The following is a 26,242-nucleotide window of genomic DNA, read 5'->3' on the forward strand; positions in this document are numbered from 1 at the left end:
CAGGAGCCTGTGGTGCCCCCGGGGCAGGTGACGGGAGCCAGCGGGAAGCAGCTTGGTGCCTCTCCCAATCCCGGACTGCCGTTTCACTCTGCCTTTAATTTTATTTAACATCTCATTTGGTTTGCTCCGCTCAGACCCTGCACAGCCCATCAGCGCGGCGGAGGGAGCTGACAGCCCCGCTGCCCCCGTGATGGATGGCGCCGCGTCCCGCCGAGCCGAGCGGGGGCTGCCGCCCGCTGCCCTGCCCCGCCAGCGCAGGGTGCCGCGCTCCTCACACCGCCGGCCCTCCCCGGGGACGGCCAGGCAAACGCACAATAAGCTCTGACACAAATAGTGTTTATAAAATATTGCTCCTCTGGGACCGCCTTGCCTACAGTCATCAGGATGCTACTAGTTGCAATAAAATGGAACTGCTCTTTTACTCCTCACCACAATTACTGCCGATGTCTCTTCCTTGACAGAGCGAGGGCTTGCCGGGCTGAGCTTTCTCTGATGAGGAAGCTAACTGGGAAGAGAGCTGCTTTTACCTCCCTGCGTGATGCCTGGCTTGCATAAGCAGCCTAATAAACCCTGCACAATTCTGCAAGACCTTTCGGTGCATACAGAGCAGCCCTGAGACCAGGTTGCGACAGCCAGATAGAAATGTTAGCTCTGCTCCAGAGGTCCGGGGGATTTTAGAGTTGGGATGAGATGCAATAGCATCGTTCCTTGCTCCCACACATCTTAACGACTGCAGGCAGGTTCTTACAAAGGATGGGTACGTCGTCACCAGATTTCGGTTCAGAATCCCCGTTCTGCTGCGCCGCATCCCCCCTGCAGATCAGACCCGTCCTGTGATCCCATGTTTGCAGTGTTTACCTACCTCCGATAATAAATGCTGGGAGAGAAAAAGCAAAAAAACATATGCCGTCCAGGAGAATGCCAAGCAAATGGGAGTCCCGTCGCAGGAGCAGCCTGCTCCGATTGCGGCATAATTCATTTTACAATGTATAAGAAAAGTTGAGTTATTGGGACATGTGACATTTATTTAGTTACATATCTCCTGTGGGAGGTTTCTGGGGCCATTAATGTAGTGTATTTGCATGGCTAGTTTACATGCCTTTGCTTGTTATTGCTGTCTATATTCCATGCACCTCACACTCAATTTCAATTCAAAGTTTGGCAGTTGAGGTGTCACGACTAAAAAATGGAATGGCCTCCCTCAGAAATGAAATAATTTTGTTGTTCAGTTCCGAGCGATTTTGTAATTTCATGCTTGTGTATGATAATTTTATGCTGTCCTGCTCCACGTAACTCAGCTCTGCCAAACCCTGACAGGTGATAAATACAATCTTTTCCGCCCGGCATGCGACAGGCCAGTATGAGGAGAAGGGGAAAAAAAAGTGGCGATTTCACATCTGAGGTCTTAGCACAAGCGGAGCGACCGCAGGCCCATTCCTTCATAATTTCACGCCTGGATTCAGGCAGGCGCACCCCCTCTGCTGTGGCTGAAGGACCCAAGGGTCAAGGAAAGTGTCCTGGAAATGGAATAATGCTGGAAAGGAGCCAGCCGATGTTGTGTATGAAGGGAGAAAGTTATGACTTTGGTGTGTCCCCTTCCGAGGGCTCCTGGACGCGGTGCATGATTTAGAGCACAGCCTCTCTCTAATGGAGTTCAATAGAACCGTAACCTTTTGGAGAAATTATTTTTACAAATCTGTTAAACATTTGAAAGACAGCAATTTCCAATAAAAGAATATGAGTCCTTAACATTTATCACCAGGCTACAGATTTTATAACTGTTACTTCATATTGTTCTTGTAAAAAATGTTTCTCCTCCTGAGAGCAGATGAGTCAAAAGACTATTAAGGAAATGCCAGAGGTACAAGGGGGATATAATGGGTGCCAATAAAATGAAAGCAGAAGCAAACCATTTAAATTAAATTCAAGTGGTGATGAGAATCATCATTCCAACTACAAACCCGGAAAGCTAAACACGGCCGGGCAGCTCGCCGCCTGGCTGAGCCGCGGCCAGCGCCGTGCCCGTGCTGCTGGGGCAGGCAGGGCCGGACCTGCAGCCTCGGGCACTGCGGAGCGAAGCTGCCGCCAAACTGGTGGCTCTGGGGGAAGTGCTGGTGCAGGGAAGGAGAGGCATGGCTGGGCTGAAGCTCTCAGAAGCACTAGGCAATTTCCCCACTTGAAGGGCTGAGACACCCGTGTAGTAACAAACGCTCGTGTTAGTGGGAATGGCAGTGGCATCTCGCGTGTGGCCTCGGCCTGCTGGAATTGCATCCTCTTCCATCCACGCCACGTAGGTGCCGTGTCCTGTGCCCCGCTCCTAATCTGCCGGGAGCCGTGAAGGAGTGGGGACAAGGAAGAAAAGATGCCTCTGTGCCAGGGCTGGTCCCTGGGCCTGGCAGCGCGGAGGAAAGCTGTGCGGACCGTGCGTCCTTAGGGCCTGGGGTATTCCCTGGGCAGGGGGCCCAGGGCCACGCACGGCTGCTGAGGACAAGGACGGGCACAGTTTGGTCTGCCTGGCACCGCCAGGTGCCTCCTGACGGGCAGTGAGAGCCGGGCCTGCCCGTCACCACTGCTGGAGTCGAACTGGCAAACCTGGGGGGAGAAAAACAAAAGCAGTCAGGGATTGCTTTTAATAACAAGCGAGCAGCAGCATCCTCCTGCCAGGCACCCGGAGACCACCCCGCATGGCAGCACCGTCACACCCTGAGCCCCAGCGCCTGCAGCAGCCGGCGCCGCGTCCCTCGGGCAGGCGGCCGGAGCGGGCGCTGCGCTCCCCTCCAGGAGAGCAGAAGGCGAGGGCTTTCTGCAGGGCCGCGGGGCCATGGTCAGCAAGCGCCGTGCCCAGCTGCTGGCTGCAGCCTGAGCCCAGCCGGGGGGGCAGCGCTGCCCCCTCCCCACCGCGCCGGCCGGCCGGCGGCCAGCAGAGCTGGGCACCCCGCCACCTCCCATCTGCTTCCCAGCCCCTTGGAGAAGCCGCTCGCATATCCACTGCCTTGAGATAAAATCACTTCCAGGGCTGGAGCAGTCAGCGATGGCGATCCCTGGTATCTAATTGTAGAATTTAAACTAAGAAGAATATTGGCAAAAACGCTTCTCTCCTTCCTCTCTCTGTTCTCTTCCATCTGCACTCATGCTGTGGGCAGCGAGCTGCCGGGGAAGCTGCAGCGTGCCCCGAGGGATGGGGAGGCTCTGCCTGCCCCGTCCTGCCCCCGGCCGCCCCGCGCAGGAGGGAGCCCGGGCAGCTCCTGGCACTGCCGGGGAGCAGCTCCCTCGCCTGGATGTCGGGGGGCACCTGGAGGCATTCAAATGAACCTTGGGAGTTGCCTCATCCACAAAACTAATTGGAAAATGTGTTTCAAAATTTCAAACATCCTTAAAAAGATGTTACCCTGCTCTGGATTTGTTTTTTTTTTTTAATTCTTTTCATTTAAAAATGCAGGTATGTAAGTAAAGAGATAAGGCTGTAAGCAAAATTAAGCTTTTGTTTAGGGACAACTGAATAATTTCTTTTGCCTCTTCATTTTCATTGTCATTTTCATTTTGGGATAACTAGAAAGCTAACTCTTCTGATTGTGTTATTCTGGTTTTGGCCAGCAGACCCAGAGCTCAGTTATTGCCGAGCTCAGGTCTCCAGCCTCATAGTGATTCAGAACTGACACCTGGCTCCAGGCATGGCTTTGCATACAGGATCTGTCCTTTCCAGACCTTCCAGAGCTTCCCCCTGGAACACGCAGAGCTCTGAGGGAAAGGAGAGGTTTGGTAAAAGCCTGGATCTGCAGGCAGAGCGGGAAGAGCAGGGCTGCACACAGCCAGCATTGCCACCCCGACACGACCACGGCGCGAGGGGCTGGATCTGGAGGCTAACCCAGCTCTTGCCTCTATCTGTGTACGCCCGTGTCCGATCTAACGATCCGCAAGAAGTGCAGGCGTGTGTCACGCTCTGCGTCGGAAGGCACCCGCAGCTCCAGCTCTGATCGTGTCGTCTGCAAATACATTTTTCTAAAGGACACACATGAAAGATATTCTGAATCAACATGACTACAGCTCTGTTAGCGCAGGTTACCCTTAACCAGGAGGTCACTTCGCATCGCTGTGCTCACAAGACCAAAAATAATGTATTCAGCGGGAGCCGTGCTCCAGCAAGGCAGAGCGCGCGCAGCCCGGCAGCGTGGGGCGGTGGCACCGGCTCCTGCCTCCGCAGGAGGGGCCTGGGGAGATTTATGGGGGTCTCTCTGGTGGTATTAAAAATAACTGTAAAGTGCCCAAGATAGAAAGGCTGTAAAAGTCTCACTTGTGTCCCTGACGCCTCTGCAGGAGGATGCTTACCACGTAGCCAGAGTTATGGATCTGTAATACGCAATTAGGGTGTTGCAATAAGCATTTACAGGCTCAGCACATTCTGCAGTGACATTAAGAACCTCGTGGAGCCTCCTGGTGAAAGCCACATACGCTTGGTCGTCTTTGTCCCTGTAGCTTTTACCAGTGAAGTTATTTCTGTGATGAGGTCTCATCTGCTACGAATACCTTGAGTCTCGCTGACCATCTCCAGCCCCTGCCAGGGTCCTCTGCTATCGCAGCGGGGTGCTGCAGCATGCAGCTAATGTCACACCCCACATTTGTGCCCATGGCGCGAGATGTGGACTGGTGAGGCATGCTCCAGGCTGGTGCTGATCCCTGCAGACAAGCGGCACGAGCACCAGCACACTGCGGCAGGCAGCACCATGCCGGTGACCATGTCCTGGTGGCGAGCCGCCCTCCGAGCAGCGCAGGCGTCAGTCACACGAGTGCAGCAGGCGCCTGCGTGCTGGTGTGCGTTTAGGAGGCAGGATCTCCCTGCCAAGGATGTGCCTGAGCTGGAGAGATCGTGTGGCCAGACTGAACCTGACCAGAATTGATGAAGCAGTGAAATGTTCTGATCTATTTCTTTTGTTCCTAAATAAGGGAGCCTCAAAGCAAAAGGCTGCTCCAAGCCCTAACTAAAGTTCACCAGACACTCTGCTTCCAGCTCTGCTGAACGCTGCCATCAAAAAGCATGCTGTGCTCCCTCCTCCTACCCTATTCTTCATGCTGGCTTTGGGAAGTCACAGGCACTAAAGACGGCATTCAGAAGGGACAGAAAACCTGGTAACGGTGAGCCAGGTGCTCTGTCACACGGCCGGCCTTGCGTGTGAGCTGCCTTGCACCTTGCACTACCGAGAGCACTTCTCCCAGGTGAACTCTCCCGCCCCGTCCCCCGGCAGACACGCGCCGTGGCCGTGACAAGCTGTCAGCCCTACCTCAGGGGAGCGAAGGGGGCGCGGGGGGATGGCAGCACTCCCACGGGCAGCCCTGTGCGTGACGGGAGGAGAGCCGCAGCCCCGTGGTGTGGCACGCACCGGGCCCCGCCAGCTGCCTAGGAGCCAGCCCTTCCCACGCGTGGCAGGAAAATCAGTGTAAGGAGCCACGGTGGTCAGCGCTGGCTGCGCCCACGCTGCTGCCCTGAAACAGCCCGGCACCTGCGAGAGGGCTCCTTGATGCCAGGGGCTTGGGTGCTGCTCCCTGAGGCTTCCCAGCGCCCTCCTGACGTAGCCCGGGGTGGCCGTGGGGAAGGCGCACGCCCCGGGGGAAGGCGAGGATTATGGACCAGGCAGCAAAACCCGTGAGCATGCTCAGCCCCTTCCCTGGGCTGGCTCTGCCCAGATCTGCGAATTAACGGCATAACATAGCGTTGTTCTGTATGAAGCAATAAATTAGAGTTGATCTTTTTTTTTTGCATATTTTTACACATCACATATTTAATGTCTCTCTGAAAATATAAATAAAACATACGTAACCATTAGAAATCCTTAGAATCTGGGAAGCGCCTAAGAATTTATTTGTTTTCAGGAGGATCATACATATTGTATTAAAACTATATAAAGGGTTTAATAAAATGGCAAAAATAAAGCAAGAGCGAAGGCTCTCAATCTGCACCGAGAGGAGGGAAGTGATCTTTCTTTGATGCCTATTAAATGTTCCAGCAGATGAAACCCTATATTCTGCCAGGAAATGAGTTTGCCACAAGCCGATTGGGTGCTGTCGTGTGTGCTCGACTTTACCACTGTCATTCCTCTTCTTCGAGCAGCAATACATTACGCCGCCTCCATTTTTCATTCCTCACTGCCCGAAATGCAAATTTTCTCTCTGTTGTTTATATTAGGTTTTCAAATATATGGAAATCCAGATATCTGGAGGAAAATGTCAGGGCCAGAAATACTCGTGATCTGTCTTTTCCCCAGCCTGACACTTTTCTCCATCACTTACACGGAAGCATGTGAGGAGTATTAACAGCAGGCCAGGCTGGAGGTGTGCAGCCAGGAGCTGCAGCTCTGTGGGATACGGAGCAGCAGCGGGCTGGAGCGGCTTGTGGCTCGCTGCAGCTCGCTGTTTGCACAGGTTTTTTCACCTCTGTAAAACTAAACATATGGCCTGGGGAAGAAAAGGGCCACATTGTGCGGGAAGGTGTTGGAGTGAAGGGGACCGGGTGGCGGCTCTAACAGGAGCCGTGGGAGGGCCGGCAGGGTCAGCCCCGAGCACCAGCACCCAGCCAGAGCTGCGGCGCTGCCTGTCCTGCAGGGCTCTGCTAGAGCTGGCGGAGGTGTTTGCTGGGGGAATAACTCTGGAAAGGGCCCGCAAGAGGATCTGCCCTCCCCAGGCCCCACGTCTGCTGGCTGCAGACGCCTCGCTCCTGCTGCTGTGGCCCCACAGGGCTCAGTGAACTCACACATCGGTGCTGCTGCTTCCACCTGGAGAGCAGGAGATCTGAGCAAATTATCAGGCAGTGAGAAGCAATGCGCTTTCAAGAGGAGTTTAAGGCCAAATTAGACTTTTGGAGTCCCCCTAAGTTTTCTCAAGTGAGAGGTATGCAGATAATTCAGAATAAGTCTAAGCAAACAGCACTCAGTGCTTTTAGCTCAGAGGTGTTTGAATGGTTCCCATTCCCCTGTGACCTACCCCGCTGTGTGGCCTCCCCTCTGGGAGCCCTCCACCCGCCCCGGCTCTCCCGCTGTGTCCCAGCCCTCAGAGCCAGTCACTGTGCTGGTTATACTGGGCAGACCCAGCTTTGCCCAGCGCTGAGTCACCGGCATGCAGAGGCTTCAGTGCTTCCAAAACTGGGGCGTCTGGTGCGGCTGCTTCCTGCTGTTGGGCACTCGCCGACAGCACCGCTGTGTTCATGGCCGTGGACATTTCCATCGCTGCCGAGGCTGCGGCGCTCCTCCATCTCACTGAGCTCGGCTGCTGGAGCAGCTGACAGACTGACATGGGTCGCAGGTTAGATGAGAGCAATCCATGTCATCAGGCACCTTGCCATCCCCCGGGAGCTGAGGAGGAAGAAGTGGCAGTGCGAGAGGAGGGGAAAGCTACCATGGGTGCATGGGCTGTGAATGACACGCCGATAATGAATGTGAATTGCATCCATTGCTTCGCCATGAATAAGAGAGCTATTTTAGGCTCTGGCAACTAGAAAAAATGATCTGAAGGCAAAAATTGTTGTCTCCCAGTGTCGGAGAAAGCCTGATGTGCCTTAAATGGTGCAATGAGAATCCTTCTAGTGGGTACCGGGGGGCTGCACATGTAGGTAACCACCACTGCAAGCAGCACAGCATCCGTTCTTTAGCTGTTTCTCCATGCACGTGTGTGGAGAGCTGAGGAACCAATGAATAACAGAAAATTCCATATTAATGAGTTTCTATTACATCTCTTTCACGTTTCTGAATGAGTGTGTCATTCAAGACTGAGCTTCTAATGCTTTGCCCACATTGATGGTTTTCACACAAAAACTGCCATGAAGCTGTGTTCAGCACGCTGCTGGTTATCTCTTCCTCTTGGCACCGCTCTCATCTCGCAGACCTACAGAAGTAAACCAGTCCCAGACAGGTTATGTATTCTGAATTTTGCAGGCAAGTGTAGACTGTGAAACTTGTTGGACATACTTGAGTACAGTATCTGCTTTCATGATCGGGCCAGTGCCACCACTTGAACACAGGTGCAAAGAAAATTATAAAAGGTTGCAAACATGGTTACACTGAAATCTATGTTTGAATGAAATTTATATACACAGAAATGTTTTCATCTGTTTGCTTAGCTCTGCACAAACACTCCTTCAAGCACTTGCCCGTGGAACAGCAGAGGTTATACAACCTACACACACACAAAGACCACAGTCTTTTTAACTGACATTTTGGTATCTAGCACAAAACAGTATTTCTGAAATCACAGGAAAAAAATCTAGGCTTTAGAAACAAGCAAACAAAATCAAACCTGGGTGCTGAACATCATTATCTGTCCCATTTCCAACACACACAGAAAACTCTGATGCAGCCTTGAGTCCAGGGAGCGCATGTGAAGGACTTTGCCTGGCTGTCCCTGGTTTGCAGACCACCATGTCTGCAGGACGTGTCCTCTTATAACAGAGGCACCTTTTCAGAATGAAATCTGCGTCCTTGTAGCAAATCTATTCCTTTTCTATGTGACTCATAAAAGCCTCAAGCATACGCTTAACTTTAAGCCCCTGCTGAGCTGAAATCGCTGGGTGCTCTGCTTCACCAGAACTACACTTGGAGTGGCAGAGTGGAAACCATGACGTGCATCTCACTGTGATATTGCAGTGAGTTATCATCTCGGGGCTCCACTGATGATGGCACCACTGCCTCTTTACTCAGGCAGTCAGAAAAGGCCCCTGAAATACAGAGAAACAGTCCTGGTCGTGGGGCTTCGTTTGGCCGTTGCTGAGCGCTCCACACTGGAGACCCAGACACAAAGAGGAGCTTTGCGTGGGTGCTGCCCCTCCTTGTGCACCTGGCTTGAGTTTCCAAGCACTGTGTCCCAGGCCAGCATACTGCTTGCCCGGGGATGTTAGGCAGACATCAGAGACAATGCAGTCATGAGCTTGCTTACCTGTGCAAACAGGAGACAGCAGTTCTGAAAAGAGCTTGTACCATTCTAACACGCTTCTGAAACCTTAGTCAAAGAGCAGCAGTTACGTGACTCAGCCAACCATAATTATCATGCACGGGTTTTTCCTCCCAGGGAGAGGCAATCGGGAAGTACATCTGGCCAAGGAAAATGAGATCCGAGGACATAGCTGGGGAATGGGGTTTGCGCTCTCCGCCCTCTCTGCTGGAGATGGCTGTTTTTCTCCCACAGAGGGATGTTAATATTCTTTGCACTTGCAGAGACGGCACCAGGGCGATTTCAGCCTTCTCTCCTGTTCAGCTTCCCCTTCCAAGGCTGTGCGTTTTGGCAGACTTCTTGTTCCAAACCAGTGGACCTTGTTACATGTCCGAATGCATAATCCGAATCTCCCTTTCTTGAAGAGGCAGGAGGTGGGATAAAGCACTATGTACCTTTACTCCTTTAATTACCAGCTCTAACTAAGCCCTCTGGAAGTTTTCTTTGAGTTTGCATTTTCCTCCTTCCTCTGCCAGCTCCACTACCTGCCACAGACCCAGAAATGCCTGGGCACATTGCCCCCTCCTGCAGCAGCAGGGGAGCCTCAGGGGCTGAGCTGGAGGCGCGGCTGCTTTCCAGAGGCTGGCAGAAGCCACTGGGAGAGTGCTGAGAAGAAGCCAGTTTTGCACCCAGGAGCATCTGAAGAACATCTTCCCCTGACACCTCCTCACACGTAACCTTGGCTGAAAGGTGGCCCAATCTTTTTTGAACACCTTAGAGCTAGTCCAAGGCCATAAGAGACAGATAAGGAGAATGAGCAGTTTCTTAGCTCCTGTCTCTGCAGTCCTAGTCCCTTTTCACAAAGACAGATTAGGCAACCTGAGCGACTTTCCTGACATTCTGCATCCGAGTGTGTTAGAATATAGCTAATCCGCATCTCTCCATCTCACTTTATTTCTGTGCTTTTGGCTTCTTTCGTTTCTTTCTGTTGGCAACAAGTTCAAATAATAAAGATCACCGTAAAAAGAAAAGAGAATCCCTGTAGCCATATTGAGATCCTCAGCTGGAAAGCACCACGCAAGCACAAAGAACTCATAGATCACTTTTGAATGTCCTATCACTGAGAGCAAAGAGAGAACTCTCCACAAGGTAGCTCCGAGCATATCTGGTTTTAGGCTGATAGCAATTTGCAATAGTTTTATTTCACCAGAATGAATTAGTACAAGAAAATAATTTGTAGATTAAAACAATTCCTTCAGCAACATATGACTCAGAGTGAGGCAAAGAGCCAGTACTGGAAGTTAAATTATTTGCAGCTTTGCTGAGCTCTTGGGCAAGGTCTGTTTTGAAGTTAGCCCTAATGAGACACACGGACTTTGTGCTGGGACACGCGGACATGGGAAGCTGAGCCACAAGCTGGCCCCTGCGTTTGGCTCATGAACAGTCCAGATTCCAAATGCAGATTATATTCACTTCATACAGGTAAACTTAAGCATCCTGGTCACCAGAAACTGGACTATTCCCACATGTATTGCACAAGCCTGAGAGATGTGGGGAAGGACTCCAGGCTTTCCCCTCAATTCATTGCAGCTGCAGGTGATGCATCAGAGTGAAGGCTTTCAGCTGATGATCTTCACAAACAGGCCATCCATCATTAGTGAAGGTCAAGTAGCAGATGATTTCCATCATTTTACAATCATATGCTTCCCCCCTTGCCCTTGGTAGAGCCTTCAAAAGAAAGCTAAGCCCTTTCTTGTGTGTGTTTTTAAGCTGCCTAGTGAGTGTGCTCAGTGCACTTGCTAGAATGAATCGTGGTGGAGAGCACATCTGAGTTATGCTTGGTCCAGAAACGCATTTGGAGGGAGAAGACAAAGATGATGGTTGTAGCCAGCTTATTCCAAGATACCTCTTAGTCACAGATGTCTTGGAATATTTTGGTTTCCTTTTATCCCCCACCAAGGCCTGAAGATAGGGGCCAAAATGGATCATCAGACTACTGAGGTTGGAAGAAGAGCAGAGCAAGGAAAGGAGTTGATAGAGCAATAATTTAGCGTGGGTTCACCAAATGTAGAAACAACAAAGAGAAATTTCAGGGTATGTTTTTGGATAACTTCTTGTGTTTGACCTACTTAAGTCCTGTCTCTTGAGAATGAGTTTCCAACCAGGCTGGTCTGGAAACTTGGCTTTGGCAAGGATGTATCTGCCCTTGGGCTCCCTGGCTCCATGCCACGGGCTGCTGGCTGCCCGTGTCTTGTCCCACCTTGTGCATGGGCAGGCTGGGAAGAAACCTCCTCCTGCACACAGCAGTTGTACTCTGTTTTCCTGTCGTAGGCCAAACTAGAAAGGGAGAGCTCCTACCTGGCTGCTGTCGCTGCAGAGAAGCGCTGTGTCTGGAGCACGCACAGGCGATTAAATGTGTCATGTGTGCATCATTTAAATTAACGTTGCTAAAACAACAATGCTATTTTTAATATTTAAAGAGCCTCTTTGAAGAATAGGAGAATCTGTCACCTTTCCTGGTGGATTTGAATCCTGTGTTCTGAGAGTTTTTCTTCTCTGATGAAAGGAGTTGGCTGTGCGAGGAACAGCTACACATGATGTGCTGGGAGGGGGTGCGGGACCAGGACGCATCCTGGGGAGCGGCTCTCGCTCGCAGCCTTTGAGGATGCAGCCAGGCAGATTTTCCAGGCTTTCCTTTGTAGAGTTCCTACAGGGTGGCACCCTCGTGCCAGAAACCAGGGCAGCTGGCCGACCGCTGCCCTCTGCTCACCTGCCCCTTGCTCTCTCTGCTGGGACACCAGCAGCAGTTGTGGAGCATCTCGGGGGCTCTGGCACCGCAGTGACAACGCTCTTGGTCTTGCCATTTGCTGGGGAGTGGGTTCCTCCCGCAGCTCCCCCGCTCCCCTGCCCCTGTCCTGGCTGGGGAGGGGTCTCCCCAGGTCCCCACATCTCCTGTTGCAGCAGGGGTGTGAGGGCCGCGGCCGGCGCTGAGCCTCTCGGCTCCCTTGTGGTGCTAAACAGACGTGAGCCTGGCACCGTGGCGCTCCTGGCCAGGGAGACTCTAAAGGGGGGGACCCTTAGGGCTGGGGCTGCTCCATGGGGACCGAAATGCATCAGCCTGGGTCTCCCTGCTCGGTGTGAGCTGCCCCAGTGGCAAACCGGAGCCACGCGTCCCACCCGCGCGAGGTCCAGGCGAGTCTCCGTGCGCCTCGCAGGCAGCGCGTTCGCTGGTGCGGCAGCAGGGGGTTGGCCTCTCGCGGCAGAGGGAGCTCTCCGTCCCCGTGCAGCTGCTGACCCCTCTAATCCAGGTCCCCTCTCGGCAGCGCCTGCCTGCCCCGCCGTGTTTGTGCAGCTGGCTGCTCCTGCTGAGCTGCACAACCAGTGGTTGTCTCTGCTGGGGCTCGGTCTGCTTTTTTTTGGAGCGGGCCTCCAATTTGTCAACAAGGCTTTGAGTTCAGGTCTCCTCCCAGTGGTCTTATACTCCCCAACGGCCGTAAGTCTTCTGCAAACACAGCTGGCATTCTCCCTTTCCCCCAACACGGGGTCAGCAGGAACACAGAGCAGCGTCTGACCCACCCTCCCTGCAGCCACCGCTGCCTATTGACGTTTGCCTCCGGCAGCTCCAGAGGTGGCGATCCCGTGTCTGCGGGCTCACATGCCTACCCACCTCGCCCCGATTTCCAGCCAGATGACATTTGCTGTGAACAAGGAGCGGGAGCTGCTCTTGGAGCCTCTGTGGGGACCAGAGGCCGGGAGCCAGCCCTCGACCTCTCCAGCACTGGCTCTCGGTGCCCCTCCGTCCCTGGGAGAAGCACAGCGCGCTGAGCGGGGGCCACCGTCAGCCGTGCCGAGTGGGGAGCAGCTATTGATGTTATTGGAGGGAAAAGACTATTAGGATTCTGTAGCTCTGAAAAATACATAAGTCTGAAATAAGACTAATGAGACATTTACTGGTGCGGTTGGGTTGCATTAATGACCCTTCAGAGGATACGATTGCAAAAGGCTTTCACTGTAATTACCACGCTAATGATCAGCAGTGACATCATTTTAGACCAAATGCAATGCTTGTTTTGGATACGTTTCAAGATCGGGACTTCTCTGCGGCTGCCGTATCAGGCCCATCAGCATTATTGCCTGTCTCCCTGCTCTGCTGGCCATCTTTCTTAGCTTCCTCTTTGGCTACTGGCTTCCCTCCAGCCTGGCCCCAAAGCCCAGCGTTCACCAGCTTTTTAAGGTGCTTCTGGGACGATGAGCTCAGACCAGCGATTTGTCAGCACCAGCTTCCCTTCCCGAGGCTGGGCATGAACTGAAGGAGGAGAGAAGCACGGGGAGGGCCACCAACGTCCTTTTATTCTGCGAGCCTTCTTAAAAGGCTTTTAATAAACAGTGATTTATTATCTCCTGGCATGGCCTGGAGCACATCTGCACCGTGTAACCTTTGGACAATACCTGCTCCTGGGTGCACGTCTTACAGCCGGTGGGGACAGGCGGATCCAGATCTTCCCTAGATCCTCTGGGCTTGGAGGAACATATTAATTAACCTCATTAGCTGGGATCATTCCAGCGCCGCAGGGAGAGGGTGTAACAGTGGCTGAGCCTGCAGTCCAGCACAGGAGGAGGGCTCCCTGCCAGCCCGTGCTGGGCAGGGACGGGGCAGAAGGCGGGCGGTGGGGCTGGTGGCGGGGCCGGCGGGGGCCTGGCGTGTCTGCGAGCCCTTGTGTGCGCCCCTGCCCCTGCTCCTCCCTGCTGGGGACGGCACTGACAGCCGCTTGTTAAGCCTGACAGAGCATCAACTTTTAAGGAGTCGAGGAAAGCAGGGCTTTTTAATTAAAAAAAAAAAAAAAAAAAAAAAAAGCGACTCGATTTCTGCCTTTCCTGCTCAGCTCTCCTGGAAGCAGCATTCCTGCTCCAGCATGTAGGAGCATCACAGTGATGGCCCTGTCATCCGTGCCCATAGGCTACTGCTCCCTGCCCCAGCCCTCCCGCCAGGGTTTGCCTTTGAAGGCGAAGGCGCCGCTCTGTGACTGTCCTCAGGGACGTTCATTTTCTCTCCTGCAGACTTGCTGCTTGTCTCCAGCGAACATCCCGCCAGGCTCATATTGTCCACTCGTTCCCAGCAGCATCCAGGTAAATCCTGGTGCCGGTAGCAGGTATTGACAGTGGGGATCCCCCCAGAAGGCAGGCGATGGGTTTGGGAACTGTTCTTTGTGGTTACCACTCAGGCTCCGGGGACTGTTACGGTTTATGCAGAACGCTAAGTGACTTTCATTCTCTACCTGTGATTTCCTGACAGGTATGTGGAGTTTTCTTATTTCGGAGCTCATTCTGTCTCTGAAGAGGGTGAATGGTAATCAGGAGTGTTGTCTCGGGTGAAGGCACTTACGACTCGCAGCCATAAAACACGAGTCTTTATCATAAGGGAAGCAGAGGGGAGCATTAATCCTCGCAAGGAAGTGAAAACAGGCACAAACATCCGTAATCACTGACTTCCTTAATTCCTAAGCCTCCCTAATCCATCTCGCACTCCGCGTTTGTCAGGGCGCCCAGCCAACACGAGCCGGAGCGTCCTGCCCCAGGTGTTCCCCGCCCGAGGTGCTGCCCGCTGGTGCTGGCCGGGTGCCCTGCTCCCGCTGTGTCCCCTCGGCTGCTGCAGCGCCGGCCGCGGGCTCAGCCCTGCCTCCGACACGTGCCCGGCTGGGCTGATCCCCTGGCTTCGTTTCTGAGTAACCTCCCAAAGGAGCCTTTGCAGAGGAAGATTTCTCCCTTTCAATTCCATTACCTCTGAAAATCCGTAAGGCGTTTGGAAAACGTCGCCGGCGGTGTTCAGAATAAGCTCAGGCATCCCCTCTGCTCCTCCTGCTCCCCAGGCCCTGCCCGTGGCACCGCTGGCGTGGGCCAGGCAGATCTGAGCTGCCGGCCACGTGCAGCACGCGATGCTCGCGGTGCGTGACCCCCGTCCTGCTGCGCCGCCGCGCTGCGCGAGGGTCCCGCTGCGCCCCCCGCTCGGTGCCTGAAGGCTCGCTGACGGCCGTGCTCTGCAGCAACAGAAAAAGCAGGTCCTGTGAAATCAACGCTTCAAGGGATTTGCTGGTTTCTTCACAATTTGATGGGAAATTTTTATATTGTTTTTAATATGAGCATTTCATTTTCATTTTATCATTTCCCTTGCTTTTTTTCCTTTTGACTTCAGAAATAGAATATGGCAAAATACCTGAAGTAGCAAAACTGAAGTTTCATCTTTTGAAATATTATTTTAAAAGATTAAAAATTAATGCCATTTAAGGGCAAAATGAAGTTTCAAAGCCTTGAAATTCTCCATGAAATGGGAATGTTACTTTTGGATCAGTGCTGGCTCTAACACATCGAAGTCCAAGGAAGGACGTTTGGCCCTTGTAAAGGTCCTCCTGAGAGCCCCATTTGGGTCACGGCGCTGTGTTTTAGAGCCAGTGCCGGCAGGGGCTGACTGTCGGTGTACCTCTGTCACAACGGTGCACATACATTTGCAAAGTAACTTCTGTTAGATGCTACCAGGTTTAGGGGGTTTTAAAGTCAGATTTGCGTCTCGGGCCGTTTTTGCTGAAACATTCGCACTTCGGTCAATGACTAAATGCATATTTGTGCAACGAGTGCAAAATCCCGGCCGTGCCTCTGGCACAGGCACGGCCTCACCCGGCGCACCTCCTGCCCCACCTTGCCCGGTGTAAGTTAGCTGGGGGGGAGCGGTGTGGGGCCAAGGGAATCCGGCTGGAGGTGCCCGTGGAAAGGGGCCCGAAACGCTCCCAGCCCCGGCCGCAGCACGTGCCGGTCGCGGGCGCCTGGCGAGGAGCCGCGGCCGCTGCCCGCTCCCCAGCCCGCTCAGGTGCTCGGCGGCAGCGAGGAGCAGGGGGGGCCGGGGGGGTTCGATTCAAGGTCTGTTCACTGCTTGAGCGATCAACATCATTTCCATACTATAATTACATTGCCCAATCCTCTCCTGATTTTACTGCTATCTTGTAAGGCGTCCCGGTTGTGAGTAATTTAAAGCTATATGAGATGTCAGGCTCTGTGAAACAATCACCCCTCAAAGAAATATGGCCTGAGATAATAATTGATAAGTCCCATTAGGCAATGGGGCCCGCTCTTGCCTACTTGGCCTCTTCCGAGACGGCCTTGTTGGTTCACTTAATGCAGATTTTGTCACCCGGCGTCATTGAGAGCAGCACACCCAGCCCGTGCCAGCGGGGCACACGTGGGGAGACCCTAGGGTGACACCGGGGAGCAAGGGGAGCAGGCGACTGCTTACCGCAGGGCAGAGCAGGGGCAAGCGGCGCGGTTCAGCCTCCCCCTTTCTGGGATCGCTGCGTTTCCACCTGATTTATGGCCGTGTTTTCACACAACACACATTATGAGCGTTCGTTACCACCTGCATTGGCTCTGTGGGTTTTGTCTCCGTGCTTTCTCCTCCTTCTCACGTGCAGTGGGGAAAGGTGGGGGCATCTCCGCTGAGCCCTGGCCGTGCTCCACCTCCTGCTGCCACCGCTGCCCTCGTGTCACCTGGGGTCAGCGGGGGGGTCCCCGTCCCCGCACAGGCGGCTCGTCCCTGCTGCGCCGGCACGTCGGCAGCTCTGCCGTGTGGCGTGACCTCCGTGGAGGACACCTCTTGGGGACGGGGGTCCCAGCAGCCACCAGCACGGCTGGCTGCTGCAGGGCATCCTCCGTGGGGCTTGCCTCTGGGCATCTGCTTGCTCAGGCCAAAAGCTGTAGGGTGCCTGAAAAGCCACGTCTGTGTGGAGCGATGTCACAAGCTGTGCCGGTGCAGATTCGAGATAAGTGAGCCTGTTGATTCCTTCAAGCTGCAGCTGCACGTGTGTATGCAGACACACACCCCGGTGTATACCCATCCGCACACACACGTGTACGCACACACTCACCTGCATATAAATAGACACGTCCATATGTGTCTGTGCATGTACGTGTGTGCACAAATAGCGGTGCTCCTCCCATGCCCGGTCTCTGGTGCCTGGTGCCAGGGTCCTGTGCCCACCCGGGGCTCGGTCGCCCCTCTCATGCTCTGGCCGGGCCACCGATGCCCTGGCGTCCCCGTCCCCGTCCTCGCCGCCCGTCTCTGCCACGGAGCTCCGCGCCCGCTCCCCGCGGCGCCCCACCGCAGAGCTGTGTTTTATTCCTGTCACTGGATTTTGTGTTTTTTAATTCTACGTCTGCTGCTTTTTAATGATTGTACAGCTTACAAACTCTCTTCCTTTAAACTTTTAAATTTTTAATTAGGTAAGAGAATGTAAACTTAATTTTTTGTTGTCTGAAAGATATGAGAGGTCTTGCCCATGACAACAGAATGAGTGATGAATTATGCAAGTAGCGAGGGAAAAGCTGGCTTTTTTGATGTGCTATTTTATAATTGCATAAACTACTGCACTCCTGAATCGGGCAAACATTATTTTACACATTCAGTAACCTTTAAAAAATGGTGACAGCTAATTTATGATGCTCTGTAACAACAACAACAAAAAATTACAACAAGAATTTTAAGAAGTCTACAAAACTTGAGCGCTCTCTCCAGAAGACGTGGAGAGTTCAAAATAACACTACTGTAAGGAAAAAGAGAGATTTTTTTTCTTTGTATTTAGGCATAAATACCACAAATTAATAGAGGTGCTTATGGAGGGCTTAATTAGAGAGGGGTTCTAACCTTCGGAGCAGCTTTATCTTATCTGACGGAACAGGATTCGGCATGGCGAAACCCTGATTTGTGAGACCTGCAGTAGAAAAATGAATATTCAGTCAACCATGGTGTGACGTTGGGGTGGAATGTGGAGCATTTTCACTTCATGTTAACTTTAGCCTATTTGGAAAACAAAACACTTTTCCGGGAGGAATTTCAGTATCTGAAATCTTTTTTCTCTCCCCCCGAGCTGGTTTGCAGAGACGGAAATCTGTGTTTCACAGAACGGAAAATTTCGAGAAATGTTCCAATTCATAAACACTGAAACAATCTTATTAGAATGACACAATCTGACAGCTGTTAAAATATTATAATAAAATGTAAGAAAAAAGAGAAATATACCATAATTCATTACTATCTTTGAAATGTTTGCGAGAGTAAAGAAAGTCAAAACGGATCAGTTTTAATCTTGGATTATTTAATTGAAAAAGTCATCACGATGAGCAAGTCCCCTCGGGATGTTTTGATGGGGATGTAAAGGCACTTTTGGGGAAAACATCTGGAGCCGGAACAAAGCGATGGTTTCCGCACATCAGCCCCGAATACAGGGCAGCTGCTGCCCCTGCCCCGGGCAGGGCTCCGGGCACCAGGGCGCTCTTCGGTCACGGCACCGAGGCAAGGGGCTGTCCTGGAGGTGTCCTGGAGGTGTCCTGCTGGTGTCCTGGTGTCCTGCTGGTGTCCTGCTGGTGTCCTTCTGGTGTCCTGCCGGCGTCCTGCCTGCTCAGGTCACTGGTTTGCCCTCCAGACCCCCCGGGTCCTCCCAGCTTCGGGCCATGGCTGTTCTGTTGGAAAGGCAGCTTCTGATGCTGGTCGGTGCTTTCCTGGCTCCCTCGCACTGCACCTGGCATGCAAGTGCAGGAACTGAAACTTCCCGAGCTGCCCGCGTGTTCTGCTCGTCTCCCCCACCGCAGGTTCCCTCGCGACCACGCAGAGGAGCGGGGCAGCCGGTGGCCGGGGCAGGCGGCAGGGGCAGCACCCCATGGGGTCGGGGTGCTGGACCAGCTCAGCCCCACCTGGGCTCAAACACGTTGCGTTTGGAGATGGCTTGAAGCCGTGCGTTCTGTAAGTGATTGACGCTTAGCCCAGCAACATACACAAAAGGGGCCATCCTTTTGCTTGTAAAGCTCCATCAGAGATCTGTAGCAGCAAAATAAAAATGCAAATGTTTATCTCAATTCCTCCTTCAGTCTTGAGTGCTGGTGAAAGCAGCTTTACAAATTCAGAATCCATTGCCTCCCTGGAGAAATCCCAGCACTGTTTTGTAAGCAAAAGTAAAAGTCTTTGCCACACAGCTGCTGTGGAAGTTTTGACAAGAAAGCAACTGCTTTTAAGACAGATGGGTGGCACGCACCGCCGGGGTTCGCTCCCTGCTGGCTGGGGACGGGCAGACCGGCAGGACCCTCGGTCACTTCGCGCTGCTCCCCTCTCGGTGCGGGGGCCAGCGGGTGCCCGGGCTGCTGCAGGCGGTCCCGGCCCTGCCATCACAGCCAACCCCGGCACCCGCTGCCCGCACACAGCAGCACCGGCAGCGCTGACCCCACGGGGTGACGGCCCGCGGACCCCACAGCACAGAGGTCGGCGCCCACGGCTCCGGGCACTGCGGGGTTCTGCTGGCAGAGGCATTTGTGTTTTTGGCTGTGCGTGTTCCAGGCTTGCCGCCTTCACTTTGAAATCATCTCTTCTACCTCTTTCTCCCTCTCGTTTGGGTTGTAAATTTGCTGCTATTAATTAATTTATAATTAAGTTCTATACACCAACCGCTCACTCTAACAGAGATGATTTCAGATAATCTCGGTTTGTCAAAATATGCCTGTCTCCTTTCAAAGCTGCAAGGAAAACACTGTGCAGCTTCAGGTTTTGAGATGTTAAACAGAGAGACAGTATGAGTATTTGCCCTGGAGGAGTCAGCTCAGCCGTACGAGACGGAGAAGAAAAATACAGCGTATGATTTTTGGCAGCAGGCAGCGTTTCCACTCCTGCAGCTCCGCGTGCGCAGCCGGGGGGTGCTGGCCGCAGGACGGGCTGCAGCGGGGGCTCTCTGCGCTGCTCCCCCTGCAAGCCCCCAGCCCCGCAGCCCCCTGTGCTGCCGCGTGGCCCCAGGCCGCTGCCCCTGCCCCTGCCCCTGCTCCTGCAGGGCTGCTCCCAGGCACCTCCCATCCCGAGGCCTTCAGCACTGCCTGACGTAGCACGGAGCCTGTGGTGTGGCTGGATTAAATAATAGCTAATCCCTGCAGGAAGTGCTTAAAGTCATATTTAATATGTACGCAGACTATAACCTGTTTGCTATCTAATTGGCTGCAAACTAAACAAGCCATAGATATCCAATTATGTGATTGTATACAGAGCATCCTATGTCCTGCCGTAGCTCAGAGGCTCAGGGAAGCATTTAACTGCTAATAAACAAGGTGCTTGGTTTAATTTGAAAGGTTATTGCAATTTAATATGACTCAATGGCGGTGAGCACTCACATGGCACACTGCTGGGGCCATTATCATACAAAGGCAGTGTGAGGAGTTTCCGAAGCATCTGGTCAGTGCGAAACCCTCAGGCACAGATGCGGGACGTACTCGGGGTGGGTTTTGCTTCCTGGTGGTCCTACTGGCCCAGACGGGAGGTGGAAGCCTCCTGAAAGGACGCTGCTTCCTTAACCCCGGGGAATGTCGTGAGGAGATGGCAGCCGGGAAAAGCGTGATTTCCTCTCTGGACTTAAACAAGGTTTACACAACCTTGAAAAGTGGGAGGAAAATGGATGGAGAGAGGGACAGGAGCTGACAGCAACCTCTGTGGTGTTGGTGGTTTGCTGCCCTGCCCGGTGGTGGAGGCAGAGGCGCGGAGGGGAGCGGAGGCACCGGTGGAAGACCCCCAAAGCTGCGAGGGGGCAGCCCTCAGCAGGTGAAGCGCGTCACTGCCCAGCTGCCACCAGCACCTAGCAGCAGGAACACGCTGCCCTGCCTGTGCGCCTGCCGGGAGCTGGCAGCGAGCTGCGGGCAGCTGGGAGCGGGCCCCGGCTGGGACCGTGGACAGCTCGGGGAGAGCTCGTGCAAAGGAACGGGAGTGAAAAGGAAATGGCACGTCGGGGGCTGCGGGGAGCGCACCAGAAGCGGTGCAGGGAGCGCCTGCTGCCCGTGGTGCGGCGATGCTGTGCTTGGCACGGTGACGCCGAGCTCGGCCCGGCGCGGGGCGAGCTGCTCCCAGCCCCGCGCGGAGGACGGGCGGAGCGGGCGGCGTGGGGCTGTCAGCTCGTGGTGTCTGCAGAAACTTCCACATAAGGAGATCCTGCCGGGGCTGACACAAAGCAGAGAAGCGTGCGGCACCGCGGGAGAGATAAGGGTATTTGGATGGGGAACATCTGCAGAACTTTTGCTGTAAAACAAAAAAAAAAAAGAAAGAGCAGTCCACGGGGAGGCCGTGCTCTGGAAGCTATAGAAGGAAATGCTTTGTCCTACGGCAGAAGGCTGGAGCGTGGCACTCGCTGCAGCAGCTCGCTGTGGATTCGATACTCGTGGGGCTCAGCTCCCACAGCTCCCTCGTGGCAGCTCGTTTTGTCGCGGCCGAAGGGAGGTGCGCCTGGTGGTGCCTGGTGGCGGACCCGCCACCCCAGCCCTAGAACATGAGGAAGCCAGAGAGAGGTGGAAACAACAGGAGAAATATCCGCATTGTTTCTTTCCGGGAGTAGCAGGAGCTAAGAAAAACAAACAAGTCTAACTAAGTGCTTTGGCAATTATACAGACAAACAAATCACTTTCCCAAATTGCTTCTTTGGGGAATTACGGCTCCTGGAAATGAAACACAAACAGATTATTAAAAAAGAGCTTCCCGTTGGGAGAGAAACAGTATTTACAAGAGAAGATGTGCCTAGCTGGACCTCTAATTGCTGTTCATTATCTCATATTGATTTAATTAGTTGCTGCACTCTGGTCTAAATTGCCTGCTGTCCTCAGCAGGGATTTAGGCGCCGGGCACTGTCCCCGGCCGGGAGCGGGGTCCTGGTGGTGCAGGGTCCCCGGCGCAGTCTTGGTGGCGGTGGGACGGCCTTGGGGGCTCCTGGGCAACCTGAGGAGGCTGCGAGGTGCTAATTAACTGAAGTAATTAGGGAGAGTGCCTTCATGGCATGGATTTGCTGTGCCGTGTGAGGCCGGGCAGACAGAGCAGGCACAGCAGGCAGCTCGCAGAGCCTGGGATGCAGAGAGGGGCTGGGGGCAGCCGGGTTCTCCCCTGCGGCCAGGCTGGGACCCAGTGCCCAGCGCCCAGCACGGGGACTCCACGTCCACCACCGACTGCCCTGGCTGGTGACACCGGGGACCGGCTGCGTGGCAGAGTTCTGCTTTGTAATTACGGGTGATTAATGGGGAGCAGGCAATTGTGCTTAGAAACACCAGTAATTGCTTCTTTAAGGAAATCACGTCCAGGCAGGAAGATGACACATTGCACTCTCGCTGAAGACTGAATTCAGAAAACTGATGCTCCTGCTGCAAAATTCATATTCTCTGAATGGATGTGGCAGCGCCAGGTACGGCATGAATTAGAGGAGTCACAGCGTAAGCTGCTTCCCACACAGGCTGGAGCTGGAGCCTCGCCAGGCGCTGGGGTTGCGGTGTGGGTGCGGGTGGTGAGAGCCGCGGGACGGAGCAACGGCGCGGCCACACGTGGAGCTGGGCACAGGCGTGCAAGGCACACGCGAGCTCCTCACTGTTGGCAGTGCACAGACACGCTGTACTTTTTGGACACCAGGGCTGAATTTCCCACCGTTGATCAGCCATGCAGCCAGCTGATCTGGTTGTCGTTGAGGCACAGAGAAAATTATCCAAAGCTAAGAAACAATCCTTCATGCAGGGAACCGCGCGAAGGTGAGCAATCTCTGCCTAATTCCGAAAGCACGCACACGCACACAGGCAGTGCTGCCCCATCCTGGCTGTCACTCATGCGTGTGTCACCCACACAGTAGGAGCGAGGGGCTCAGAAATGCAGCGCTTCAACCCAGAGACCCGCGGCTGGGGGAGCGAGGATGCGGAGCCGGGTGGGCGGACGCTGCCCGCGCACCGTGAGCCCTCCCCTCGCCGCCGCGCCGCCCCTGCACACACCGACACCGGCCTCGGGTTTGAAAGCAGAGTTAGATGTGAGGAAATTGGAGGTACAGCCGCTGTTAAAAATGATCCTTTGTGCATCAAATCAGTATTCCATGGGCTGCTCTAGATTCAATACATCAAAGGTTGAAGGATCATACAACCCTATTAGCTGCAAACTTTAATTTCCCTTCGGGGCTGGTGTGTTACAATGGAACTACAGCAGCAATTACAACTTTTCCTTCACTGACAACTTGTTTAGATCAATAATGTCCTCAGCGTCTTGAATCAAGATGGGCTCCATCAGCCAAACAAGCAAAAGCCAGGCCCCAGGACTCTCCTTGGTGGAGCTGCTGCAAAGGCTGGGGTCTCCCCGCCTGCTCCGCGCACACAGTCTGGGGTCCTGCGCGGGTTTCTCCGTGCCGTGGTAGATGCAGTCACCTGCAGCATTCTGTACAGCACTTTGTACCATCTCAAGTGCTGCAGGCAATGGCAGGCAGCGCTGGTAGATCCGGGCAGGGCATCACCGCCTCGCCTGGGGGACAGCGGGGACGTGAGCCCGGGGCTGGCAGCGCAGGACCGAGCCCCGTGCATTTAGAGCATTATCGGAGCCACTGCTTTGCCTGCTGTGGCACGAAGCCAAGGAGCAGAGAGGAGTAGTAATAAATCTACCCACTGAACTAGAGCTGACTTGGGAATTGAAAAGGAGAAAAATCAAACAGGAGTGAGTGTGGTCTCCATCCCTGAGACAGATGGCCTGGTGGAGTCATAAAAAAAAGTGGTACAGAACTTGTGGGCGGAACGGGATGCAGTAATTATGATCCTTCAATGAGTAAGAGCAGAGTGGCTTCCAGCTATCACCTGCTAATCCCTAAGAAGGTTGGACACCTGTCTCTAACTAGGCAAGGACTGTGATTTAAGGCAGGCGCTTAACATTTTTTAATGCAGCAGATGGAGTGTTCCTATTGGAAATGTCTGAGCTTTTATGCTGGCATGCTCCCGGAGCCCATGTGCCAGCAAGGGCGAGGGGGAGGTGAGGGTGGCTCGATGTGCTGGAAACTCCAGGTGATAGCTGAAAAATTGCATGCTTGTACATAAAGTTTATAAAACAGCAGAGAATGCAACATTTTGCAGAACATTAGAGGCCAGTGAGATGGCCTTGAAAGAATGAGTATGTGATGTATTGACTCCGAGTCCATCTCTTTGGTACAGGCTATTCCTTCCAGCAGATATGCTAGAACGAAGGTTAGGGAAACCTCATCAAAACACAGTCAGAAGTCAAATGTCTCATGTGCAAACACATTACAGACCTCTCTTCTCTAGAGCCAAGAGCCTTGTTTGGGAAGAAATTCAACTTAATCTATAAAAAGTTAACTGAGCTGAAAGTTGCAGGCCCCTATTTTTGCAGAGGAACGCAGACAAGTATGTACACACATGCATACATTTGCACATACGGACGTGCATAATAAAAAAAATAGAAATATTTTTCAGAGAAATAATTGGTCTGCAGGTTCAGGGAATAAATACCTTTTTTTAGCAAATGTAATAGTTTTCCCTAAAGCAGGGGAGACGACAGGCAGCAGGAAGAGGTTTTTTAAAGGCAGAAGCCAGGTACCTGCAAGCCGCGCAGAGGAACATTCGGGGTTGTCTCTGGGATGGTAGCACCAGAGGCTCCCTCCTGCCTGGGGGGTTTCCCATCGCCCAGGTTGGAGCCTGGCTGCACGCAGGGGAGACATTTCACGACTGCAAGCCGAGAGCCAGAAGCAGAGACGTTAAACAGCTTGAGCAAGTCATGCGGAGACCCAGCGGCCAGGCTGGAGAGAGGTGAGGCTTGCCCCGGGGGCACGGCGGTGCCCCACGCCCCGCAGCCCCTGTCCCCCCGGCACGGCCGCTCCGTGCAGGGCCACTCAGTGGTGAGCATGGGCTCCTGCCGGTGGCAATCACCGCCACAAAGGTCAGCTTCGCTGCCAGAAAGTGCTTGTTGTTTGACAACAGGCTGGACTCGATGCATGCCTGATCAGTAAAACACGCTGCACGACGTGCCAGAACTTTCCCCGAGTTACAGCGCTGCTAATAACACCCTAGCGTGATCATATTTAACACATATTTCAGCTGGCCCTGGAAGTGTTACTTTCAAATCAGTGTCGTTGTGCACGGAACTGGGAAGTCTCCGACCCTGTGAGCCCGGGACACACACTGTGCGTGCATATGCGAACATGATGATTATTTTGCTGCTCATCTCAAGCACGGTTTATTTGGGCAGGTAGGAGAAAAGCTAACAGAAATTAAAGGAGCAATATCACAGCTGCAAAGACCGAACCTTAGGGCATCCCCCCCGGGGCCGAGCTGTGCTGCAGGGGACACCAGCCCTGCCTGGCCGCCCCCCCCGGGGCAGTGTCACCGCACCAGCACGGCGCCGGGATAACATCCCTGGGAACAGCGCTTTGGTTTCAGGCTTCTGAATGCAGACATTGCCTGGTTCTGCTTCGGCAGAGTGTGGAGCTGCCTGGCGATAAGTCTGTTGGCAAATCATTTCTAGAGCTTTTATTCAGCAAGGTACTTAAGCACATGATTAATTTGGAAGTCAATAGGAGTTCTCACAGACTGAAACTTTAGGGATACGCGAGACCTTGCAGAATCAAAGCCATAGCAATGATTTACTAACAACTCTTTTTGGCCTTGTTGATGTGGGATCTAAAGGGCTGGATGTGTTTTTCGTAAGACCAGAGTTTAAAAGGTTCCCTACTGACATGCTGGTTTCTGGCACAGTTCTTGCTTGTAATTATATTTTCTGAGGGTTTTCTTTGTAAGTAATGGCTGCGCAAGGCACAAGGACGAAGGGAGGATGGCGTTAGAGGCTCTGAGTGTCCGCTAGGAAATTTCAGACAGCAGTGGGTTCTCGAGTGGTGCTTCCTTCTCTCCAAGTGTCAAGAATGCTTTGCTGGATGCAAAGTGTTTGTCAGGGAGTATCTGCTGCTTTCCTAGCTACAGGAACGGTTCGCCAGCAGACTCAGAAAAGGAGCTAGGGAAGCCAAGTAAGTGTCAACGTGTAACCTGTGGGGAATTTGAACTTTTCCAATGCAGACTTTAAGCTTCAGGATTGCTATGAATCACACTGATCGGGGCTGTGTTGATGAACATGCTGAGGTTTTGGTATGGAACAGCCAGTCTAAGCCAGAGTTCGTACCTTGTTTTGGAAATGTACTTTGGATGGGACAAACCTGGGCCTGATATATTGCGCAGAATCTGGCAAGGATGACTTGAAGTTCCCTTGAGTCAGGGGTGGCAAAGGAAGACAAATGCGGGATGCTCAGAGCCTCAGAAAAAGCACCACTGAGCGCCTGGCCCCTGGCCAAATCTGTGCTTGCGCTAGGAAGCCAAGGCTGGCGTCCAGCATCTTTTATGTTTCCAGACAGCTTGGCACATGCTTGCAGGGACATTGCCGGGACACTATGAAAGCTCATCAGCCTGACCTGTCAAGACTGCACTTGGACTGAAAAATGCACTCATCTCTGCACTGAAATGTGTTGGTAATACTGACCTACTACAT

The 26,242-nt window shown here is 53.4% G+C and overlaps 2 protein-coding genes across 6 annotated transcripts in view; one reads left to right on the top strand and one right to left on the bottom strand.

Annotated features, from left to right (window-relative positions):
* The window catches only part of LOC308179202 (uncharacterized protein), a gene marked incomplete at its 5' end in the record, with an annotated part of 50,659 nt that overhangs the window by 22,231 nt on the left and 2,186 nt on the right, over positions 1–26,242 (top strand). The window contains 4 exons of one of the 4 annotated variants that reach the window (XM_080559021.1): positions 135–11,004; positions 13,969–14,037; positions 14,133–14,203; positions 14,778–14,942. Of the gene's footprint in view, positions 1–134; positions 11,005–13,968; positions 14,038–14,132; positions 14,943–26,104; positions 26,223–26,242 lie in introns of those variants that run through there. The other 3 variants (XM_080559020.1, XM_080559019.1, XM_080559022.1) reach the window with 3 other exon arrangements.
* LOC308179201 (uncharacterized protein) lies at positions 16,581–26,115 on the bottom strand. Of its 2 annotated transcripts, none has more exons than XR_013940275.1 (2): positions 24,308–26,115; positions 16,581–21,232 (listed from the first exon to the last, which is right to left on the bottom strand). XR_013940275.1 is itself a non-coding variant. In XM_080559018.1 (2 exons), exons 1-2 carry the CDS (start codon positions 24,701–24,703, stop codon positions 20,336–20,338), a joined length of 1,053 nt encoding a protein of 350 aa, XP_080415144.1. In that variant the 5' UTR covers positions 24,704–26,115; the 3' UTR covers positions 16,581–20,335. The 2 variants fall into 2 exon arrangements, 1 of the variants encoding a protein (XP_080415144.1); XM_080559018.1 differs by having other exon boundaries at positions 16,581–20,992.

Source organism: Anser brachyrhynchus, assembly GCF_964034855.1.
Source record: "Anser brachyrhynchus genome assembly, chromosome: 17".
Classification (NCBI taxonomy): Eukaryota; Metazoa; Chordata; class Aves; order Anseriformes; family Anatidae; genus Anser; species Anser brachyrhynchus.